Consider the following 24904-nt stretch of genomic DNA (forward strand, 5'->3'; position numbering starts at 1 on the left):
GCCAACCTGGTGAAACTACAACACAGGACTACAGGCATGCTAAACAGCGGACGCAACATGCTATAGACAGAGCTAAGCGATTCCACAACCAACGGATCAGATCAAAGCTCTGCAGTCCTGCCACATGGTGGTGGACAATTAAACAACTAACGGGAGGAGGAGGCTGCTCCGTGAACATCCCCATCCTCAATGGTGGCAGAGTCCAGCACGTGAGTGCAAAAGACAAGGCTGAAGCCTTTGGATTCATCTTCAGCCAGAAGTGCCGGGTGGATGATCCATCTCGGCCTCCTCCTGATATCCCCACCATCACAGAAGCCAGTCTTCAGCCAATTCGATTCACTCCATGTGATATCAAGAAACGGCTGAGTGCTCTGGATACAGCAAAGGCGATGGGCCCCGACAACATCCCACCTGTAGTGCTGAAGACTTGTGCTCCAGAACTAGCCGTGCCTCTAGCCAAGCAGTTCTAGTACAGTTACAACACCGGCATCTACCCGACAATGTGGAAAATTGCCCACAAAATGCAGGACAAATCCAATCTGGCCAATTACCACCCCATCAGTCTACTCTCAATCATCAAAGTGATGGAAGGTGTCATCGGCATTGCTATCAAGCAGCATTTACTCACCAATGCTCACAGATGCTCAGTTTGGGTTCCGCCAGGACCATTCGGCTCCAGACCTCATTACAGCCTTGGTCCAAACATGGACAAAAGAGCTGAATTCCAGAGGTGAGGTGAGAGTGACTGCCCTTGACATCAAGGCACCATTTGACCGAGTGTGGCACCAAGGACCCCTAGTAAAATTGAAGTCAATGGGAATCAGGGGGAGAACTCTCCAGTGGCTGGAGTCATACCTAGCACAAAGGAAGATGGTAGTGGTTTTTGGAGGCCAATCATCTCAGCCCCAGGACATTGCTGCAGGAGTTCCTCAAGGCAGTGTCCTAGGCCCAACCATCTTCAGCTGCTTCATCAATGACCTTCCCGCCATCATAAGGTCAGAGGTGGGGATGTTCGCTAATGATTGCACAGTGTTCAGTTCCATTCGCAACTCTTCAGATAATGAAGCAGTGCGTGCCCACATGCAGCATGACCTGGACAACATCCAGGCTTGGGCTGATAAGTGGCAAGTAACATTCGCACCAGACATGTGCCAGGCAATGACCATCTCCAACAAGAGAGAGTCTAACCACCTCCCCATGACATTCAACGGCATTAACATCGCCGAATCCCCCATCAACATCCTGGGGGTCACCATTGACTAGAAACTTAACTGGACCAGTCACATAAATACGATGGCTGCAAGAGCAGGTCAGAGGCTGGGTATTCTGCGGCGAGTGACTCACCTCCTGACTCCCCAAAGCCTTTCCACCATCTACAAGGCACAAATCAGGAGTGTGATGTAATACTCTCCACTTGCCTGGATGCGTGCAGCTCCAACAACACTCAAGAAGCTCGACACCATCGAGGACAAAGCAGCCCACTTGATTGGCACCCTATCCACCACCCTAAACATTCACTCCCTTCACCACCGGTGCACTGTGGCTGCAGTGCGTACCATCCACAGGATGCACAGCAGCAACTCGCCAAGGCTTCTTTGACAACACCTCCCAAACCTGCAACCTCTACCACCTAGAAGGACAAGGGCAGCAGGCACATGGGAACAACACCACCTGCACGTTCCCCTGCAAGTCACACACCATCACGACTTGGAAATATATCACCGTTCCTTCATCACCGCTGGGTCAAAATCCTGGAACTCCCTACCTAACAGCACTGTGGGAGATCCTACACCACACGGACTGCAGCAGTTCAAGAAGGCGACTCATCACCATCTTCTCAAGGGCAATTAGGGATAGGCAATAAATGCTGGCCTTGCCAGTGACGCCCACATCCCATGAACGAATAAAAAAAGATACGAGCAGAGTCACAAGAGGTGCAAACCGAATTCTGCTACTCACACAGCTTTCCAATAAATTTTATGCATGAATTAAGATTTGTTCTAAAAGGGAGCAAATGAAACTGGTTCTAAGTAAATTTACACTCTAATTTGTATTGCTGGGCTATGCTGCAGGTGTGATTATAACAATCAATCCAGAGAGTATTATACAGGTAAAGTATTCAGAAAATCTCTAATTGTAAGTGCCTGGATAGCCCTGTAATATAAGGTACAAAGCACCTATTATTTTATATATATATATATATATCTCTTTGAAATCACTTAGGTTAATATGGCCAAGTTTTCATGTTTGCTTTTTTGTCTTCTACTACTGCTATCACATTTGGTGCTCGAGATGGATCCACTGTCATAGCTATTTTGACAAACACCATCCAAAAGACAGCATAAAACTGGATAGTGAAACTAAACAAAAATAAAAACAGAATGTTTCAAGGGATATTAATTATTTTCTTTATATTATCTGTTTTCAAACCTCAGAATCTGTAAAGTGCCTTTGGTAATAGTGGAAACCTCTTCTGCAAAGATTACAATGGTTCAGCGATTTCTTCAAGAAGTGCTTTCGGTAAACTTGGTGCCAAGTATCTTTAATCTAGAGAGAAAGAGAACTTTTTAAGTCAAGGTATTTGATAAAGTCAATAATGTTTTGTAACAAGAAAACTTGGTTATTCAGGTACTCTAATAAGTTTAAGAACGTTGCAAAAATTGTTTCAACCAGCACCATCCTACAACTTGCTAAAGAAAGATTTTCACACAGTTCTTTTCCACAGTAGAAAGAACTTGCATTTATTTAGTATCTTTCAGAAACACAAGACTTAAAGCTAGGGTACATGCCCTTTCAAATTGTCACTATCAGTTCAAAAAAAGATACAACCTCAAAATAACTAAAAATTATAAAATGCTCTTTAATAAAACAATCAAAGCAGATTAGCACATTCATGTCAAATTAGATACGATATTTTGTTTGATTTGGAAATTAAATGAAATATTGGTAGATATCAGTTTGGTGAATCTCACTTACCAAAATGGTGTCCACTTCTACATTTTTAGCCTCCATGTTTTTACGAACTGTTGTAACTTCATCATTAGCAAGATAAGCCGTGTGCTCCTCATTGATTTTTAACAGCCGCTCCAATTCATTTCTGGTTTCATTTCGAATGTGCTAGAGGGAAAGAGACATTATGTTAATTGTGAGAGACGTATAGAAATAGATTCAAGTACTTCATTGATATATACAACTTAGTAGACAATTCAAGTTAGAGCGTAGTACAGAATGCAATCAGTTTATTTTACATTGTATAATCAAACTGCCAGGTCAATCATCTTTAAAAATTACATTCTATACCAAATGTTAAACAACTCTTTAAGGAGACAACTATAACAAAGCCTCTCAAATTTGACCCTGGTGGTTTCTGGAATCATACTATAAAAATCTATCAACTGTATTACATCCAGTGATAGGGAGTTAAGGGTGGTGATAGTAAGTTGATCACTTCTGTTCTTCATAAATTATCTCTTTGCTTATGTCTGCAATGCCTCCAGATACAAAAACAGGATTGTGTTTACACTTTTATTGACCTTATCTATTTGTGCTGTCATTCTGTACCTGCACAAAAAGGTTCCTTTTCTCCTCCTACTCCATTAAAAATCTTACCACTTAAATATATTTCCTGTCCTAATTTTTACTTGCAAAATTTACAATTTTATATTTTTTTTACATCTGCCTCCTATCGGCTCATCTTGCTAGCCTAAGTGCTCCGGCATTCTTTTACAATCCTCATCATAATCTGCCATACACACAATTTTGATATTGCTTCCTCAATGCCTAAATTCATGTAGTAAGCAAGAGTGCAGGCAACACAGACCCCTAAGGAACACACTCACCATCTCTTTCTAGTATGAGAAATGTCCTTTTACTTCAACCCTTTGCTTTCTGATCTCCAACCGTCTCTTTATTTTGCTTAATTCCATCTTTGTCAGAAGTCTCCTACTCGGTACTGTATCAGATGCTTTTGAAAATCAATATAAATCACATTTCTGCACTTCCTTTATTTATCCTCCCTGCTATTTCTTCAAACAATTCTATAATGTTAGTCGAGCACAACCTGCCTTTTACAAATCTGTGCTAACTGGCCTTGTACAACTCGTATTTCTCTGCCTGCTTAGTAATTTCATCCTATATTATAGACTCTAGTAGTTTACCAGATGAAGAAAGACTAACTAGCCTATAATTTCCTGGCTTATCCCCATCTCTTTTCTTCCAGACAGGCGCCACCTCTGCTTCTCTCCAGTCCTCTGGCAGTTTTCCTTTCCACAGAATTATATTCAGAACTTCAGTTTTTTCTTTCTTAGCTTCCCTCAGGATCGTTGGATGTAAACCATCAGGACCCAATTAGTTGTCTATCTAAATTCGAGCAAGTTCTTTAGTATCATCTCTTTTGGAACAACAACTTCCCTTAACTGTTCTGTACCCACCTCTGGTGGTTCTATGATTTCAATACATCTCCTGAGGCAAAGTACTTACTCAGTATCTCTGCCATTCACTCACTCTCCACCATATGCTTTCCAACTTCATCTCTTAGTGGCCCTAGTCATATCTTAACTATCCTCGCTTACGAATGTGTCTATAAAAAGCCTTTCTCATACTCCCACTTAGCCATTCTTATCACATATTCTATAGCTTTCCTGTATTGTTTATATTTTTCCTGGCTCTTTTTTTATTACCTGACTTGTAAGTTGCTAAATGCGTATTTTTTTAAAATTTCAAATTTGATTAATCTCCCCATTCACCAAATTTTGGCACACTTCTTCCTGTTTAAATATTTCCCACTGCTGATCTTTTCAGTTTGCCAAATTTTCCTTCTATTTATTCTGGGCGAGGTTACATTTTTAAGTCAAGTACCCTTGTCCACAATTTCTTTTTCCTTTTCTGTATTTACACTGAACCTAATTACATTGTGGTTACTGTTTCCCAAATGCTCCCCTACTTTTACATCACCTACTTGCTCTGCTTCATTACCCAGAACCAGATCAATCAAATGCTTCCTTCCTTGTTGGAACAGCAACTAATTGACTGAGAAAGCAATCCTGAACACACTACAAAAAAATCTCCCCTTTCTCACTACCAACATTTTCCCTAACCCGGTCTATTTTTAGATAATTAAAATCTTATAATTATAACATGTGTCTCCTTAATCTGTCTATAATTTTCATCCTCAATTTCCTTTCCATTGTTCAGCAGTCTACAATATACTCCCACTAATGTAACCAACTCCGTGTTATTCCTCAGTGCAATCCAAAGAAAGTCTATTTGGATCACATCTCCATTTAAACCCTTACATTCTAGTGCTACGATATTAATGTCCAATTAATGTCACTACCCCTCTCCCTTTCATCCTTTCCGAAGTTACCTGAAAGTTTTATACCTAGAAATACTTATTTGCTAATCCTAACCTGGCTGCAACCATGTTCCAGTTATTGCTATTAGATCATAATTTTCTACTTCAATCAATTATTCTCGTACCCAATTTTACTTCTTGTATGCTGTGCAACGTCCCAGACTCTTCCATCACCATCCCTGGGTATGTCCTGTCCCACCGGCAGGACAGACCCACCAGAGGTGGTGGTATAGTGATATACAGTCAGGAGGGAGTGGCTCTGGGAGTCCTCAACATTGACTCTGGACCCCATGAAATCTCATGGCATCAGGTCAAACATGGGCAAGGAAACCTCCTGCTGATTACCACCTACCGTCCTCCCTCAGCTGATGAATCAGTCCTCCTCCATGTTGAACACCACTTGGAGGAAGCACTGAGGGTAGCAAGGGCACAAAATGTACTCTGGGTGGGGGACTTCAATGTCCATCACCAAGAGTGGCTCGGTAGCACCACTACTGACCGAGCTGGCCGAGTCCTGAAGGACATAGCTGCCAGACTGGGCCTGCGGCAGGTGGTGAGCGAACCAACACGAGGGAAAAACTTACTTGACCTCGTCCTCACCAATCTACCTGTCGCAAATGCATCTGTCCATGACAGTATTGGTAGGAGTGACCACCGCACAGTCCTCGTGGAGATGAAGTCCCCTCTTCGCACTGAGGACACCATCCAACGTGTTGTGTGGCACTACCACCGTGCTAAATGGGATAGATTCAGAACAGATCTAGCAGCTCAAAACTGGGCATCCATGAGACGCTGTGGGCCATCAGCAGCAGCAGAATTGTATTCCAGCACAATCTGTAACCTCATGGCCCGGCATATTCCTCACTCTACCATTACCAACAAGCCAGGGGATCAACCCTGGTTCAATGAGGAGTGTAGAAGAGCATGCCAGGAGCTGCACCAGGCGTACCAAAAATGAGGTGCCAACCTGGTGAAGCTACAACTCAGGACTACATGCATGCTAAACAGCGGAAGCAACATGCTATGGACAGAGCTAAGCGATTCCACAACCAACGGGTCAGATCAAAGCTCTGCAGTCCTGCCACATCCAGTCGTGAATGGTGGTGGACAATTAAACAACTAACGGGAGGAGGAGGCTCTGCAAACATCCACATCCTCAGTGACGGCGGAGTCCAGCATGTGAGTGCAAAAGACAAGGCTGAAGCATTTGCAACCATCTTCAGCCAGAAGTGCCGAGTGGATGATCCATCTCGGCCTCCTCCCGATATCCCCACCATCACAGAAGCCAGTCTTCGGCCAATTCGATTCACTCCACGTGATATCAAGAAACGGCTGAGTGCACTGGATACAGCAAAGGCTATGGGGCCCGACAACATCCCAGCTGTAGTGCTGAAGACTTGTGCTCCAGATCTAGCTGCGCCTCTAGCCAAGCTGTTCCAGTACAGCTACAACACTGGCATCTACTGGACAATGTGGAAAATTGCCCAGGTATGTCCTGTCCACAAAAAGCAGGACAAATCCAATCCGGCCAATTACCGCCCCATCAGTCTACTCTCAATCATCAGCAAAGTGATGGAAGGTGTCGTCGACAGTGCTATCAAGCGGCATTTACTCACCAATAACCTGCTCACCGATGCTCAGTTTGGGTTCCGCCAGGTCCACTCGGCTCCAGACCTCATTACAGCCTTGGTCCAAACATGGACAAAAGAGCTGAATTCCAGAGGTGAGGTGAGAGTGACTGCCCTGACATCAAGGCAGCATTTGACCGAGTGTGGCACCAAGGAGCCCTCGTAAAATTGAAGTCAATGGGAATCAGGGGGAAAACTCTCCAGTGGCTGGAGTCATACCTAGCACAAAGGAAGATGGTAGTGGTTTTTGGAGGCCAATCATCTCAGCCCCAGGACATTGCTGCAGGAGTTCCTCAGGGCAGTGTCCTAGGCCCAACCATCTTCAGCTGCTTCATCAATGACCTTCCCTCCATCAGGTCGTCAGAAATGGGGATGTTCGATGATGACTGCACAGTGTTCAGTTCCATTCGCAACCCCTCAAATAATGAAGCAGTCCGAGCCCGCATGCAGCAAGACCTGGACAACATCCAGGCTTGGGCTCATAAGTGGCAAGTAACATTCGCGCCAGATAAGTGCCAGGCAATGACCATCTCCAACAAGAGAAAGTCTAACCACCTCCCCTTGACATTCAACAGCATTACCATCGCCGAATCCCCCACCATCAACATCCTGGGGGTCACCATTGACCAGAAACTTAACTGGACCAGCCATATAAATACTGTGGCTACGAGAGCAGGTCAGAGACTGGGTATTCTGCGGCGAGTGACTCACCTCCTGACTCCCCAAAGCCTTTCCACCATCTACAAGGCACAAGTCAGGAGTGTGATGGAATACTCTCCACTTGCCTGGATGAGTGCAGCTCCAACAACACTCAAGAAGCTCAACACCATCCAAGATAAAGCAACCCGCTTGATTGGCACCCCATCCACCACCCTAAACATTCACTCTCTTCACCACCGGCGCACTGTGGCTGCAGTGTGTACCATCCACAGGATGCACTGCAGCAACTCGCCAAGGCTTCTTCGACAGCACCTCCCAAACCCGCGACCTCTACCATCTAGAAGGACAAGAGCAGCAGGCACATGGGAACAACACCACCTGCACGTTCCCCTCCAAGTCACACACCATCCCGACTTGGAAATATATCGCCGTTCCTTCATTGTTGCTGGGTCAAAATCCTGGAACTCCCTTCCTAACAGCACTGTGGAAGAACCGTCACCACACGGACTGCAGCGGTTCAAGAAGGCGGTTCACAACTACCTTCTCGAGGGCAATTAGGGATGGGCAATAAATGCTGGCCTCGCCAGCGACGCCCACATCCCGTGAACGAATAAATCCATTAATATACTAACATTTTCATTTTGATTATCAGGATTTGGTAATTTCTCTTTCTTGTACCTTGATTATTGTGTCCTGTTTAACCTCTTTGAAGCCTCCCTACCACATTACTGCCTACAAATCTAGAGCTCACTTCCCCTTCCAAGCTGCATATTCCACTTCCTTGCTTTTCCTCTCTCTCCTCTATCATATTAGTTTGAACCTCCTCTTGCAGCTCTTGTTAATTTCCCCACAAGGACATTGGTTCTAGCTCTGTTTAGGTGCAGGCCATCCTGTTGGTACAGCTCCTGGTCCCAACGCTCTAAGAATCTAAACCTTCTCTCCTGCACTACGGGCCCGATATTAGGAGGGAGGGAGGCGGGTTGGCAGCAGGTGGGGGGGGGTCGACCGGGCGCGTGGGTAACTTGCCCAGTAAAATCGGTGGGTTTGGCACGCGATCGTAAGTAAATTGAAGCCACTTACCTTGGCTTCCGGGAATCGCGCTGGAAAGCTGCGCAGCGGGCGGACTGCGCACCCGCATCATAGGCTGTCAGCTGGAGGAGCCCAATTTAAAGGGGCAGTCCTCCACTGACTGATGCTGTAGAAAATAGGCAAAATTACAGCATGGAGCAGCCCGGGGGAAGGCTGCTCCCAGGTTTAATGATGCCTCACTCCAGGTCTTACTGGATGGGGTGAGGAGGAGGAGGGAGATGTTCCAACCGGCAGACGGGAGGAAGTGGCCTACCTCTGCCACCACAAAGGCCTGGCTCGAGGTGGCAGAGGAGGTCACCAGCACCACCAACATATCACACACCTGCATACAGTGCAGGAGGCGCTTCAATGACCTAACCAAGTCAGCCAAAGTGAGTACTCTTACTCATTCCCCTACACTCCGTCTGCCACATCGCCACCCCCACCCCACATCTCCTTCTGCACTGCCAACACTACACTATCACATCACTCCTCACACCCACTGAACCCTCATCCTCATCTTACCTGCACTTCCTTACCTCCCCTGTACTCATCCCACCACTATCACTCAACCCAATCCTCATACAATCTCATGGCTCTGTCTCATACTCACCCTCTCTTTCACGGTCAGCCTCACCCCACCTGCCACTACCTGTGCTGCAGCCACGTATGTGTAGTAGGAAGCGTAAGGCAAACGTGTCATGAGCATGAAGGTGATGCACAAGGGTGTTTGAGGGTTTGTCATGGTTTTTACTTATATTTGATTTCTAATCAACTCACATTACATATTATATTGTCACCACTACTGCCACCTCTTGGCCATTCTTGACTGGCTTGTGCAATAAGGCTCTTTCATGAGGTTCTCCATGAACACCCTTGATGCCACCCAATGAGTCACCCTACAGTGGGTGTATGTGTTGTTGCACAACTACTTTGTGCAGGTGCCTGTTGCGCAGCACTGTGTTGTGTAGCTCCACATGGCAGAGGTGGACGGCGTGCCTAGCGAGGCTGGTCATGTTGCTCGTCCTCCAATGGAGTGATGAATGCAGCTATGGAACCCACCCCCCCCCCCACATCCTGACGGTGTGAGTGTGATGGGGTCCGCAAAGTAGGTAAATGTGTTTGGGCAGCAGAGTTTAGGGTTTAATGTAATAATTTTGAGTATGGAGACAATGGTGTGGCAAGCAAAACTTTGTCTGAGGTGACAGAGTGCCCTGCTGCAATGAATGAGGTATTCCCCCCAACTGTCAAGGAATCCTCTGCATCTCCCAATGGCTGCTGACTGAAACACGTCTGCAACAGGGAGAGTCCAAAATCACATCCCTGCTAAAATCTCTTCCCAATGAGGTCTGTCAACGACCTCAAGTACCTCCCTAACTACCTAAACTGTCATCCCGCCGGCTTTAATTGCCTGTAGGAGTCCTGCATGCGCGGACTGCGTGCGCACCGATTCGCATCATTGGGGAACCCGGAAGTGTGAGGGTTGGAACCGGGCTCCGAACACGCTCCGGGATTTTAAATTTTAGGAACCCCCCTCGCCACGAACGCACCCGTTCGGCCATCCTAAAATTGACCCCTACATCCCTAGTAATGCATTTACCTGTCTAACCTGGCTGTTCCTGAATTGTCCAGCAGATGGCATTGGTAGTAATCCGGAGATAAACTATCTTTGACATCCTGCTTCTTAATCTATCTCCTCATTTGCCAACTCTTTTTGCAGGACCTGAATCTTATTCTTTCTTAAGTCATTATTTCTGACATGAATCATGACTTCTGACTGATCCCCCACCTTCCCCTCGAAAAGCGTGTGCACTTGCTGCCTTACCCTGGCACCTGGGAGGTAATATACCATTTGTCTCTCACGTTTAGTTACAGAAACTATTGCCTACAACTCTCACTACCACTGCACTCCTGCATTCATCTCTGTGCCTTTGGGCAATTACTTTTTTTTTAAGATGCTACAACATTGTTCAGTGTCTGCAACCGCACCCCGCCCCCCGCCCCCCCAGCCAATATGCTGCCCTTGGAACAAGTATTTTTCTAGGCAATGCCCTCAATGGACCCCTGCCCTTCCTTCCTACTCTTCTTTCCACCTTGATATAATTAACTGCTTCTAACCCTTACCCTCTTTCACTTTGTCTACTTGTGAGATGAGCACCTCTTGGAACGTGTGTTCCAAAAACCCTTTCACTCTCATATGTGATACAGCATCACCTGCTGTTCCAGATTACTACCAATGCCATCTGCTGGACAATTCAGGAACAGCCAGGTTAGACAGGTAAATGCATTACTAGGGATGTAGGGGTCATTGGCATTGTGGACAGTGAAGAAGGTTATCTAGGATTGCAACGGGATCTTGATAAATTGGGCCAGTGGGCCGATGAATGGCAGATGGAGTTTAATTTAGATAAATGTGAGGTGATGCATTTTGGTAGATCGAATCGGGCCAGGACCTACTCCGTTAATGGTAGGGCGTTGGGGAGAGTTATAGAACAAAGAGATCTAGGAGTACAGATTCATAGCTCCTTGAAAGTGGAGTCACAGGTGGATAGGGTGGTGAAGAAGGCATTCAGCATGCTTGGTTTCATTGGTCAGAACACTGAATGCAGGAGTTGGGATGTCTTGTTGAAGTTGTACAGGGCATTGGTGAGGCCACACTTGGAGTACTGTGTACAGTTCTGGTCACCCTATTGTAGAAAGGATATTATTAAACTAGAAAGAGTGCAGAAAAGATTTACTAGGATGCTACCGGGACTTGATGGTTTGACTTACAGGGAGAGGTTAGACAGACTGGGACTTTATTCCCTGGAGAGTAGGAGGTTAAGGGGTGATCTTATAGAAGTCTATAAAATAATGAGGGGCATAGATAAGGTCGATAGTCAAAATCTTTTCCCAAAGGTAGGGGAGTCTATAACGAGGGGGCACAGATTTAAGGTGAGAGGGGAGAGATACAAAAGGATCCAGAGGGGCAATTTTTTCACTCAAAGGGTGGTGAGTGTCTGGAACGAGCTGCCAGAGGCAGTAGTAGAGGCGGGTACAATTTTGTCTTTTAAAAAGCATTTGGACAGTTACATGGGGAAGATGGGTATCGAGGGATATGGGCCAAGTGCAGGCAATTGGGACTAGCTTAGTGGTATAAACTGGGCGACATGGACATGTTGGGCCGAAGGGCCTGTTTCCATGTTGTAACTTCTATGATTCTATGATTCTATGATAAGTTCAGTGACTTTGAGCTTGAATGATTGAATGCAGCTTGAATGAATCCTGCAAGTGTATTAGCCCTTGATGCTCAAACCATCAAAGGATTCCAACAAGTACTAATTATAGAAAAACATTTCACTCATCAACTTCAAGTGTCCTTTTCGCGCCAAAGTTTGAATTTGCCAAAGCTCCTTCCATTAAATTAATTTCACCTTTCTCTTTTCCCAAAAATATACTGACCAGTGGAGAAGATAAGCAATCCAATATTGGATTGTTGGGGCTTCAGCAAAGAAAAAACAGGTTACTACTTGTCCATACCTTTCAAGCTCAATGACTACTTTTACAAATTATATAATTGAGCCAGTATTCATCTATTCCCAACTCCTATCTAACTCTGGAAATACAATGACAGGGCATTTACCTGCTCTCACCTTCTGCTCAGTGACTCCTTATGCAAATGAGTTGAGTTTTAGACCATAAGACCATAAGAGATAGTAGCAGGAGTAGGCCATTCGGCCCCTTGAGCCTGCTCCGCCAGACCTTTCAGGAGTGAGATTAGAAAACATTTCTACACACATAGGGTGGTAGAAGTTTGGAACTCTCTTCCGCAAACGGCAATTGATACTAGCTCAATTGCTAAATTTAAATCTGAGATAGATAGCTATTTGGCAACCAAAGGTATTAAGGTATATGGAGCTAGATCACAGATCAGCCATGATCTTATCAAATGGCGGAGCAGGCACGAGGGGCTGAAAGGCATACTCCTGTTGCTATATTCAATGAGATCATGGCTGATCTGATTTTTAACCTCAACTCCACTTTCCTGCCTTTTCCCCATATCCTTTGACTCCCTTGCTCATCAAAAATTTGTCTAACTCAGCCTTGAATGTATTCAATGACTCAGCCTCCACAGCTTTTTGGGGTAAGGAATTCCAAAGATTCACGACCGTCTGGGAGAAGAAATTCCTCCTCATTTCCGTCTTAAACGGGCGACCTCTTATTCTGAGACTATGCCCCCTAGTTTTAGATTCCCCCATGAGGGCTAACATCCTCTCAGCATCTACTCCATCGAGTCCCCTCAGAATCTTGTATGTTTCAATAAGATCTCCTCTCATTCTTCTAAACTCTAATGAGTATAGACCCAACCTTTTCAATCTTTCCTCATAAGACAACCCTTCCATACCCAGAATCAACCTAGTGAACCTTCTCTGAACTGCCTCCAATGCAAGTATGTCCTTCCTTAAATAAGGGCACCAGAACTGTACGCAGTACTCCTGGTGTGGTCTCACCAGCACCCTGTACAGTTGTAGCATGACTTCCCTGCTTTTATACTCCATCCCCCTAGAAATAAAGGCCAATATTCCGTTTGCCTTCCGGATTACCTGCTGCACCTGTATGTTGACATGTGTTTCACGTACGAGGACACCCAGATCCCTCTGTACCGCAGCATTTTGTAGTATTTCTCCATTCAAATAATATTTTGCTTTTTAATTTTTCCTCCCAAAGTGGATGACTTCACATTTTCCCACATTATATTCCATCTGCCAAATTTTTGCCCATTCGCTTAACCTGTCAATATCCCTTTGTGTCCTCATCGCAACTTGCTTTTCCACCTATCGTTGTATCATCGGCAAATTTGGCCACAAGACACTCTATTCCTTCATCCAAGTCATTGATAGATATTGTAAATAGTTGAGGCCCCAGCACTGAGCCCTGCGGCACCCCACTAGTTACAAATTGCCATTTTGAAAATGACCCTTTTATCCCGACTCTTTGTTTTCTGTTAGTTAGCCAATCCTCTATCCATGTCAGTATATTACCCCCAGCACCACGAGCTCTTATCTTGTGCAGTAATCTTTTATGTGGCACCTTATCGAATGCCTTTTGGAAATCCAAATATACTGCATCCATTGGTTCCCCTTTATCCACCCTGCCCGTTACTTCCTCAAAGAACTCGAAGAAATTTGTCAGACATGATTTCCCCTTCATAAAACCTTGTTGACTCTCCTTGATTGTATTACGAGTCTCCAAATATCCTGCTACTACTTCCCTAATAATGGATTCCAGCATTTTCCCAATGACAGATGTTAGGCTAACTGATCTATAGTTACCTGCTCTCTGTCTCACTCTCTTCTTGAATAGGAGTATTACGTTTGCGGCTTTCCAATCCGCTGGAACCTTTCCAGAATCTAGTGAATTCTGGATCCACTATCTCTGTAGCCACTTCCTTTAAGACCCTTGAATGCAAGCCATCAGGTCCAGGGGACTTGTCAGTCTTTAGACCCATTAGTTTACCTAGTACTTTTTCTCTAGTGATAGTGATTGTTTTTAGTTCCTCCCTCCCCTTTGCCCCTTGATTTTCTACTATTATTGGTATATTATTAGTGTCTTCTACTGTGAAGGCAGATACAAAATATCTGTTCAATTCCTCTGCCATTTCCTTGTTTTCCATTATTATTTCCCCAATCTCATCCTCTAAGGGACCAATGTTTACTTTAGCTATCCTCTTCCTTTTCATATACTTGTAGAAGCTTTTACTGTCAGTTTTTAAAAAATATTTCTTGCTAGTTTACTCTCTTAATTTATTTTCTCCCTCTTTATTATTCTTTTAGTCATCCTTTGCTGGTTTTTAAAGTTTTCCCAATCTTCGGGCTTACCAGTAATCTTTGCCATGTTGTATGCTTTTTCTTTTAACCTGATACCATCCTTGACTTCCTTAGTTAGCCATGGTTGGTTCACCCTTTTTGTGGAGTCTTTCCTCCTCTCACGGATATATTTTTGTTGCGAGTCATAAAATATCTTTTTAAATGTTTGCCATTGCTTATCCACCATCATACCATCTAATCTGTTTACCCAGTCCACTTTAATCAATGCCGCCCTCATTCCTTTATAATTGTCCTTATTTAAGTTTAATACAGTAGTTTCAGACCCAAGATCCTCGCTCCCAAACTGGATGTGAAATTCTATCATGTTATGATCACTGCTTCCCAAGGGATCCTTTACTTTGAGATCATTAATTAATCTTGTTTCGTTACCCATTACCAAATCCAAAATGGCCTGTTCCCTGCTTGGTTCCCCGACGCATTCGTCTAAGAAACAGTCCCTAATACACTATGAACTCCTCCTCAGGCCTATTTTTGCCAATTTGATTTGTCCAATCTATGTGAAAGTTAAAATCGCCCATGATTATTGCGTTACCTTTTTGGCAAGCCCCCCTTATTTCCTGATTAATATTTTGCCCTACAGTGTAGCTACTGTTCGGGGGCCTATATACGACTCCCACCAGTGATTTCTTTTCCTTGCTATTTCTTACCTCCACCCAAATTGATTCGACATCTTGATCTTCTGAGCCAAGATCATTTCTCATTATTACACCAATTTCATCCTTTATTAACAGAGCTACCGCACCACCTTTACCTTTTTTCCTATTCTTCCGAAATGTTAAATAACCCTGTATATTTAGCTCCCAACCTTGGTCACCTTGCAACCATGTCTCTGTAATGGCCATGAGATCATACCCATTTGTTTCTATTTGTGCCGTCAATTCATCTATCTTATTACGAATGCTGCGCGCATTCAGATTTAATTTTGTCTTTTTACCATTCTTTCCTACCCCATTTTAGGGAGAATGGAAAATTAGCATATGCTGTATATATTAAATGTCTTTATCTCACCTGCTCTGGAGCTCGTGATTTCCAGTAGAACCATCTTTCTTGCCAATCCGGCCCCACCATATCACGAATTACAGACTCAGCTATGAAATAATGAGGAATATACGATCAGAATTATATCTCTTATGGTTAGCCGGTCTCACTGTATTTGGACACTCCCTTGTGTATGATCTAAATTGTGGTCTCTTATATAATAAGAAAACACGGACAGTCATTCCCACTTGCTCTTGCTCAACTTTGAGCAGCACTGGCAGAAATGTAGGACCAAACTGAATCTCTTCCTTTTCAGGCACAACTGGTGCATGACCCAGGAAGATTGTTATTTCATATAACATTTATTTCCTCCTTTCCCTTCCCAATAAAAGATATAACAGCTACTTTATCAGGCAGATTTCATGAAGCTTTAAGATTAATACATTTTCCTTAATTTGCAGTATTGAAGTTACTGTAATCTCAACGGCTTTCTTGTTTTAGAAGAGACGTCAGTAGGGTCTAAATGGTGCAGTGGACTTGGCACTGGCCTTTCACCAACACAGAATGATGGGGATGATGGTCTTTTCTGTTTGCTAGCTAGACTCTAGTCCCCAGCCCACATGAAAACACAAACACAAAATCAGGGCTGTTGAAGGAGGAAAACATTCACATTCTTGGGGCGCTGGAGCAATTTCTGGAACAAGGAAAGGCTATACCGAAGGGATGGCCATCAGCTGAACTCAAACACACCAATGTTCTTGCAGGTAAAGTAAATAATGCAATAAGGGAGGATTTACACCTATACGCCTGGTGGGGAGGGTCTAGCTTTGAATCTAGAGAGTAGAATTGATGAAACTATTAGAATGGAAACAACAGGCTTTGCTAAAATAACGAGAGGAGAAAATGGAAAGAAACAGGTTATGACATAGCGACTATTAAAAGATTAAATGAGAAAAACCAGGAAAAAGAATAAGGGTCAACATTCCAAAAATGGAGTCAGGATTGAGTGAAATGTGAAAGCACAAAACATTCAAAACAAAATTGGAAAGTTAGAAGCATTTTGGAGAGATATTATATTGTAGATATAATAGAAACAAGCTTAAGTTTGGAAAGGATTGGGAACTTAATACTGCTGATTTATAACAATTTCAGAAAAAATAGGGAGCGATAAAAAAGGTGTGGGGCAGCAATGTTAATGAAGGATTCTATCACAGCACTAGAATGCAAGGATATTGTGTTAAGACAGATCCATAAGTATAAAGTTAAGAAATAGGAAGGGAACAGTACAATTCTTGGTGTGCATTATAGGCCACCAAACAATGGAGATCTGCAGACAATAGCCAAACATTCAGAGACAAGAATGACTGTTGAACATTTTTAAAACCCTCTTTTTTACATTTTTGTTCTTGCCCAAACCAGTATTAGAGGTTTCCAATTTGTTTGCAGAAAACTATGGTGTAAAGTTCATGGGATGTATGGAAAAACAGAAATACTACCATATGCTGATATTAGCATTCATATGGGAACAGAGCCATTTGTACCACAACATTAAAAAATCCTTTGGCACTCAATATCTTGACGGATTTTAGATCATTAGGCCAGTCATGAAGAGGGGGAGGTCGGAAATCTAACCTGGTTTTAAGACTATGAAGTAATCACTAAAGTAAGAAACTAAAACAAATTTAGTGTTGGAAACTTACTGTCTCTAAGACGGGATTGCAGAGTTTCTTCCAGAAAGCGGATAGCTGCATCCCATTGCTGTTTATCAGATATGGAACTATCTTCTAAAGCATTGTGCTGGATGACTCGCTATAAAACACAAAGGTAATAACTAAATATGGATAAGGGATAGACAGCAAATCAAATTTGTTTACATTTTTTTTAAGATATCTCACTGAGTTCAATGCAAATTCTTTCAAGAGTACCAAAGACCTATAATTTATAAAGTTTACCTAAAAAACAGGATTACAAAAATCAGATGGTCTGTTTCATTCTGTGGACTTAAAAACCTGATGTCTCTCTCCAAATTAAACTTAGAACACCATGTACTGCTGAGAATTTTTAAGCAATGTGTTGGTTTATATGAAAAAAAGGATTACTTTGGATTTTTACACGTATGGCATAGTGAGCCTTTTTGCAACTGAAAATACAGAATTTTGCAAACTTCCCTTTTCTCTCTTTTCTTCTTTCCTCTAGCCAGGAGGACATGCTGCCATCATTTGACTTCCCCACGGTTAGTGATACTGTTCTGTACTGGCTGACAGGAAGCATGTTTTCTTGGGAAGAATATGGTTCCTGCTAATTCCCAAGTTATAGTATTCAGATACCATGAGGTGCTGCCTCCAGCAGCTTAACTAATCATCAACAAAACTCACCAATTGTGGATGACAATACTTAAATGTTACTCAAAGCTGTGACTGAAAACAAATTCCTTAGCAACGCAGCGCAACTTTCCTACTTGAGAGACTGAGCTGCCAAATAATGTCATATTCTCAACTTAAAACACATTTTGGGATATCAACATCCTGAATGCACACAAAATAATGTATAAGATTATGTGATGCATTTAATATTAAAAATGCATTAAAGCTTTTTGATCCAAAGTGTATTGAAATGAGATGGGACAAAATTTTAAATGATAAAACAGCAAGTTCTAAAATATCAAAGGTTTCTTGGTCAGGGTTTGTAGTTTTCTATAATTACTGTAAGAATACTATAAGAACGTTATTCATTCAATTACGGATTAAATGTAAAACAATTTCTAAGAAGTATCCAAATTGCTAAATGAAACTTCCAATATCATAATAATTAGGAATTCCTTAACTACACCAACACATTTAATTCAGAGAAGGTTTTGCCGAAGTCATAATAATCATTACAAAATCAGATGATGCAATACCAGACTGTCTTCAGCCTGCTCATTCCATTTGTGACGTTTTATACTTTCATCTTTGACAGCCTGCTTTAGTTTGTCAAAGATATCATCATGGTCCTTCCCTTTGTGCTCTGACATAAAGCGTGCAAACTCATCCTCCAAGGTTTCCCAAGCAACCTGTAAAAAATAATGTACTAGTACATATAAAATTATTCAGACTAAAAGTTTAGTGAAATCATTGATCTTGGGGTAGTTACTCAATGACTGGCACTTATTCAGTGCTTCTAATGTCAAAGATCCAAATATATTGCTCTTAATTTACTGCCATTTACATCAATTGCACATAATATACTAGATGTTAGATCTCTGAGTAGAGGACAAATTTATGTATTGTGCACATTTTAAATAAAATGCTCAAAATGAGAAATGTATGATAAATATTACAATAAATGTTAAAACCGCAGTAATAAAAACTTAAATAAAACACGTTGAATTTTGTAGGACTGTCTACCGGATGATCTAATTTAAGTCCCAATCTTTTGAGTTTTATTGAATTCAATGATTAACTTTACAAATCCCAGTTTTTATGACATTCACACTCAGGCTGCCCATCACTGGTCTCAGTTAATGGTCTGGGGAAGCAAACGTCTGTGTTTTGGTGGGAAATGTAAAGATTCCTCAAACCACGGTTATCAATTACTGTTAACCTCTCCAAACATAAGATGCTTAGGGTGCTGATTGCTCTGTGGCTAAATATACATCGTGATACTAAGTCATACAAACTGAAAAGATTCATTTTGTGCTCTGTACCAAGTAAGTAGCCCTAACAAGAATACCAACCAAAGCTCCGATCTCTGATCAACAACAACTCCTGTTAAAAGGACTCATCTGGACACTGGGAGAGGCCAGAATCGTGTTTGGCTGAGAAGGACAATACACACTATACAGACTCGCATGAAAGCTGGTTTGTTTTGTCAAGGTACTAGGGAGTTGCCATCACCTATGAAATCATACTCCTGTTTGATTCGATGTTACCAGGATTGGCAGGGAAAAGAGGTTGGGGAAGAAGGACGAATAGCACAGATACAGGTTGAAAGAATGGAAAGCAAGAGAGAATATAGAAGCGATAGAAGAGCAAGAAAGACTACATATTAGTCAAAAGTAATTTATTGTATATGACATGCTTTGAGATGTTTGATTGATGTGATAAAAGTGCTATATAAATAAAAGTCTCTCCTTTGAGACAGAATGCGCAAATGAGAAAGGAGTTCTTTGTAAATGTATTTCTTTCAGCTCTCTTAAGATATATTATTAGCTTGAGTTTCATCCCCCAAAACAATCACTAGCTCAATTTAAAATTTAGGTAAACGACATAAGAATGAGCGCACACATGTAAGCTGATTCAAACCTCCACTGCTTTGTGAGGCAGTTGTTTGTCAGTCCATTGTTTGAGCTTGATGTCTACTGTGGTATTGAATGTGCCTGAGTTCACAGACTGAGCAGCAGGAAGGTAAATGTTCTCTATCACATGTGTAGAGACTCTTTCCCACAGTTTCCGTTGTAGAATCTCTTCCCTAGAAACAAATTAACAAAGAATTCCAATAAGCTAAGTCAGTACTTTATTTTACATTTGAGCACATTTGCTCTTAAAGGGTAAGTTATGGGTGGATCTGTAGATTACATCTACATATTAAAAATCTTGCATTGGGTATGCATTTCCTGTGCATAAACCTTACTTCTTGTTGACACAATATTTGGTCACACTCTTGTCAACATATGCAATTTTAAATTACTATATCAACATTTCCCATTCAATTTTACTATGTTAACTATCAAAATATGGCTGTAGGCGTTGACCACTGGGTGACCCTGTGGAGCGAGTTTCTGAAGTCTTTCTCCCAAATGTCGTTAGCTTGTATAAAAAAATGAATATTCATCAACTGGTTATGGGAAAGGCCATAGGCAATTAACTAGTAGTTCACATAGATTTCCCCACAACACCAAAACCTAATGGTGTACTCCTATTTCAATAAAAACTCAAAAGAAAGAAAATAATTACTAAAGAAACTGAAAAAGTTTATAAACTGACAAGGATTTCCAAGAAACTGTTTTAGCTTTGGACTCTTAAGGTTCACCCAAGGTTACCCAATGAGAGTGGGGTAATCGTCATTCTCAAAATTACCGTGCGCAAATTTCAGAAATTAGCACAAAGAAAGCTGTGTACACAAAAGCTTTAAAAGTGCATCATTGTCCCTATAAAGATATTAGCGTAACATTTTAAGCAATTGCCGTTATCTGCACCATCGTTATGTGGAAAGAACATAATTCTGGATTCTTCGAGCAAGATGCAACATCCAAGTGATTCATAACCCATTCCCTAAAATGGAAAGATGTCCCATCCAGAATTTGCACTGGAAGATCACAGACCATTTTTATGAAATCAAAAAGGACATCTCTATGCCTACTAGGAGACTGTGACTAATGAGGTTGAGCAAGAGAGCCCAAAAAAGGGAGGGGCTGGGAGAGGTTCAGGACCAGAATTTGTATAATCTGTGCTATGATGAATCCTGTGTTATGACTGGGCAATGCAGGTTTATGAAGGATCAATGGTCCCAGGTCATCTCTGCCCCAGTATCCACAGCAGTACATACTCCTTGAAGATGGTTTTCCTCCACTTTAATTACTTTGTCAACTAACCTTGAGGGGTTTTTTCAGGTGCAGCTGTGGCCTTAATAGCTGAAGGTGTGGCTTTCTGAGTAGAAACCATCTCCTCATTGTTAAAATGAGATATATAATTCATATACCAGGGGTCAGTCTTTTAAACACTTGCTTGGGTATGGGTCCACAAGCACCAAGCTTTCTCTGATAGGCTGTCCAAGTGGCCATTTGTCATGTGTGATTACAGACAGTGATTGTTGGCAGGCTAATCGACATGGGGCCCATCATAGCCAAACTTGCTCCTGTTTTCAATCAATGTCTGCACTTTCCAGCAGGGGTCTCTTAACAGCGATCAACAGCTGACTGATTTTCCCTCCCGAGCTCAGGGGCACTAAGGCCAATTGTAGCATCCTTAATTTCACCCATGGTGACACCAGCTAACTCAACACAGACCAGCGATTAAGCCATGGATTCTTTTGTCCGCATCCCCAGTCACACACTGCTTTTACCAATTAAGTTACTTGGAGAGGTATGCCTGCCCTTAGCGAGTACTGAACAGACCAAGTGATCTTCTCTTTTCTGCACTATGAAAAGGTATCTCCTAGGCTGATACTGACTTTTGCAAAGCCCAATAATGATGTGCTCATTTGAGAAGTACATCTGGTTATTCACAACTCTCATTTCTAATAACTCACTAAAATGCGTCCTGTTTGCGATGGATTCCAGATTCTTGGATTTTTCTCCACAGACACTGAGTTTCCTAAGTTCAACTAGATAGACAGCCTCCTTATTTGCAACAAGTGACCAGTACGTGGCAAGTGATTTGTAAGATGACTAATGTCCAGAATTCTTCAAAGAACCTGTGCAAGAAGATGGCTACCTGATGAAAAAATGTTGCATCATGTTTCAACAAAACCTTCTTTGCAGAGTCTTCAAAGGGTCTGTACATTGAGCTTGGAAAGTTAGTGCTTTTGACAAACTGGAGAAAAATATTTCCACCATCCTGTGACATGCTTGAGGATTATTTAAATAAGCATGTAAGAATGGCCATAATATACTCATCCAACAGCCAAAACACTTCCATATATGATTCTTCAGTTGCTAATAAAATATATCTATACTGGGAGAGGGCTGCAGGTTGCAGCACTCTCTCAAGGTTCTAATAAACTTGTATAAATTTCTCAAGCATCATTTTCATGTTTTAGGATATCATCAGAATCTCTTAAATGTGTTACAACACCCCCCTCACTTTTTCCTTATTCTGTACTAGCAGATATTCCATGGCATTCCTCACAGTAAGTCAGATGATACCTACAATCTTGTATAACAGCAGCATTATATCTGCTGTTGGTTAGAAGCGTATTTATGTTCCACTGCCCCATTATGGGAACTGTGAAGCATGAAGTTAATCGTTGGTGAAGGAAGTTTGTAATTGGAAGGCGTTTGTAAATTTCTGGCTCCGGGTAAGAAGAATCTAGCCTCAAATGACTGCCTTTTTCTTTCAGTACATTTAGCACTTTTGAGTGCGGTTGTAATGCACTAAATGAAAGATTTTTATAATAGATGTCCCATACCATCAAGTATTCTAGTAACTTTTAAAGAGTCATACAGATGGAATGCAGAGATTCTATCAGTTACACATTCCATCTTGAAGTTACAAATTAACAAGTGGATTGAGTACATTGTGAGAGCATGCTTCTGTACAGCTTTATCGCATTTCTCTTATCAAGTATTACCCTTTAATATGACATGTACATTGTATTTCAGTGCCACAGTATGTGTACTAAATTGAAACACACATAATAAAATACATAAAAGCTAAACCCTTTTTTTAAAACTCATTTTGAAATTGCAAATTCTTGCACATTTCAAATCAATGCCTCCGGTCGCAAACTGTTCATTTTTTTTTTATGTCTGCTGCAATCTTCCTTCACCAATCCTATCAAATCAGTTGTAATCCATCTTCTGTTGGCCAACCTAACATTTCCCTTCCAACTGCTTTTGCATTGAATACAATAACAAGTAAAACTGGGTTCACTACCAACATTTTGCCTTAACAAACAAGGATTATCTGAGCACATGCTAAACAAAATACTTAATTTTTCTTTTTTTAAAAAAAAGACTTTCAATTAGGGGGTCAGTCATTTGTTCATTAAAATAATGTAGCTTTGAACACCTTTTTCCCACATTAATATAAATCTTCAAAAAATCTTTGTAACTTACAGTCGTCAGTTGATTCTACACTTGTCTAAACTATCTACAAATGCTGATGTCTGCCACCTGCTACATTGTAGTTGCAGTGACAACCCCAATATTGATTTTTTTTTTACATTTTTAGACCCATGGGTAAAATGCTATTGTATTCAATTCATACCAATATAAACCAGTTCAGACACCATGGCCAGTTAGTATATATACTAACAAGATGCCAAACACAATAGCAGGAACTGCACAATTCATCATCAAATTGATTCAGTAACATTGATCTATTTCCTTCTCAGTCCCTGAAAGTTATTAATCTATCATAGATTCCTAAAACATCCAAGTACTTCCTTAAGGGACAAATTTAAACCCTTTACAAGCTAACCAAAATATTTCACTCTGTACTACTAATCAATAGGACTATTAGAAATTAAGCTGGTGTTTAACCCTTCAACTCTTAATGTGACTTTTTCTTTATTTTATAGACTAGATTTACAGAAGTAAAGATGAACTACTTTGAAGCAATTTTTTTTGTTGGAAACCGTATGCTGGTACATAGCCTTTTGATCTGAACATTTCAAAATTACAAAAGAAAACACAAATAAGAAAGGGTGCCAAAGAAACAGTAAAATGGGGCCATCTGTCACAGAATAAGGGAATCATCACTGGATAGAGAAATGTTTTTCTTTGTCACCTGCCTAAATACTAAGCAGACCTATAAGTATGGTATGGGATCTATTTGTATTGCATTTAACTTCAGAAGAGTGCCCCCTTTTTTGCAATAAATCATATTTTTCATGTCACACTTTGAGCTGGCAGAGAGATAATATCTACACAATTTATCCCCTGAATAAATGAAATGCTAAACTCTATTAAGTATGCGAGTGAAAAAATAGATGTAAATATGGAGAATGTCTCCTGATATTTATCATCTTGTAGTACTCAACTGCACAAATAATTATCAAAAATATCTTTCATAAAATCTAACCAGTATGGGCTCAAACACGTAATTATGTTGAAATACAATTACAACTAAATACCATCCAATCCTCTTAATTCAAAGTTGCTTAAATCAAAATAATTCAACCTATTTTAGTAGTAAATTCCCACTTTGCAACATTATTTATGTTGCTTAATTCAAATTACTGGACAATTCAATTTTTTAAGCACAAAAATTGACTGAATTATCAGGAGTAGGCTGTGTTACGTAAAGTACAATGGCCTAGAGTTTCAGCTTTGGGCGCAAATTGCGCCGGCTAGGTTACAGTCCGAGTTTCCGCTAAAATGCATTTGGATAATCACAAACGTAAAATCTTCCATGAACCAGCGCAGTTCAGCAAATTAATAGAACATAATCATTTACTTTTCTTTCTTTGCAATAAAAAATACTGATTGATGTTTTTAAGATGTGTTTAAGATCTGTTTAAGAGTGGTAACCTGGTGCAGTTTTATTAATACCCATCTGAAAATGGGTTTATCACAAAAAAAAAGCATTTTTAATAAGAGTGTCTAGTCCCCCACCTGCGAGTAACCTGATTTTAAATCACTGAAAATGACTTAAAAAACTATACTGAACTAATTACTACTTTCATTGGTGTACACTAGTCAGTTTCTT

The 24904-nt window shown here is 41.4% G+C and overlaps 1 protein-coding gene across 6 annotated transcripts in view; it reads right to left on the reverse strand.

The window, feature by feature from the left end:
* opa1 (OPA1 mitochondrial dynamin like GTPase) overlaps positions 1–24904 on the reverse strand; it is a 108355-nt gene that overhangs the window by 33722 nt on the left and 49729 nt on the right. For all 6 annotated transcript variants that reach the window (XM_067995282.1, XM_067995283.1, XM_067995278.1 and 3 more), the window contains 6 exons: positions 19838–20003; positions 18454–18606; positions 17255–17363; positions 15585–15664; positions 2977–3117; positions 2431–2547 (listed from right to left, as the gene is read on the reverse strand). In XM_067995282.1, the coding sequence (XP_067851383.1) occupies positions 2431–2547; positions 2977–3117; positions 15585–15664; positions 17255–17363; positions 18454–18606; positions 19838–20003 (766 nt within the window). The remainder of the gene's footprint in view (positions 1–2430; positions 2548–2976; positions 3118–15584; positions 15665–17254; positions 17364–18453; positions 18607–19837; positions 20004–24904) is intronic.

The sequence above is a fragment of the Heptranchias perlo genome, chromosome 13 (genome assembly GCF_035084215.1).
Source record: "Heptranchias perlo isolate sHepPer1 chromosome 13, sHepPer1.hap1, whole genome shotgun sequence".
NCBI lineage: Eukaryota > Metazoa > Chordata > Chondrichthyes > Hexanchiformes > Hexanchidae > Heptranchias > Heptranchias perlo.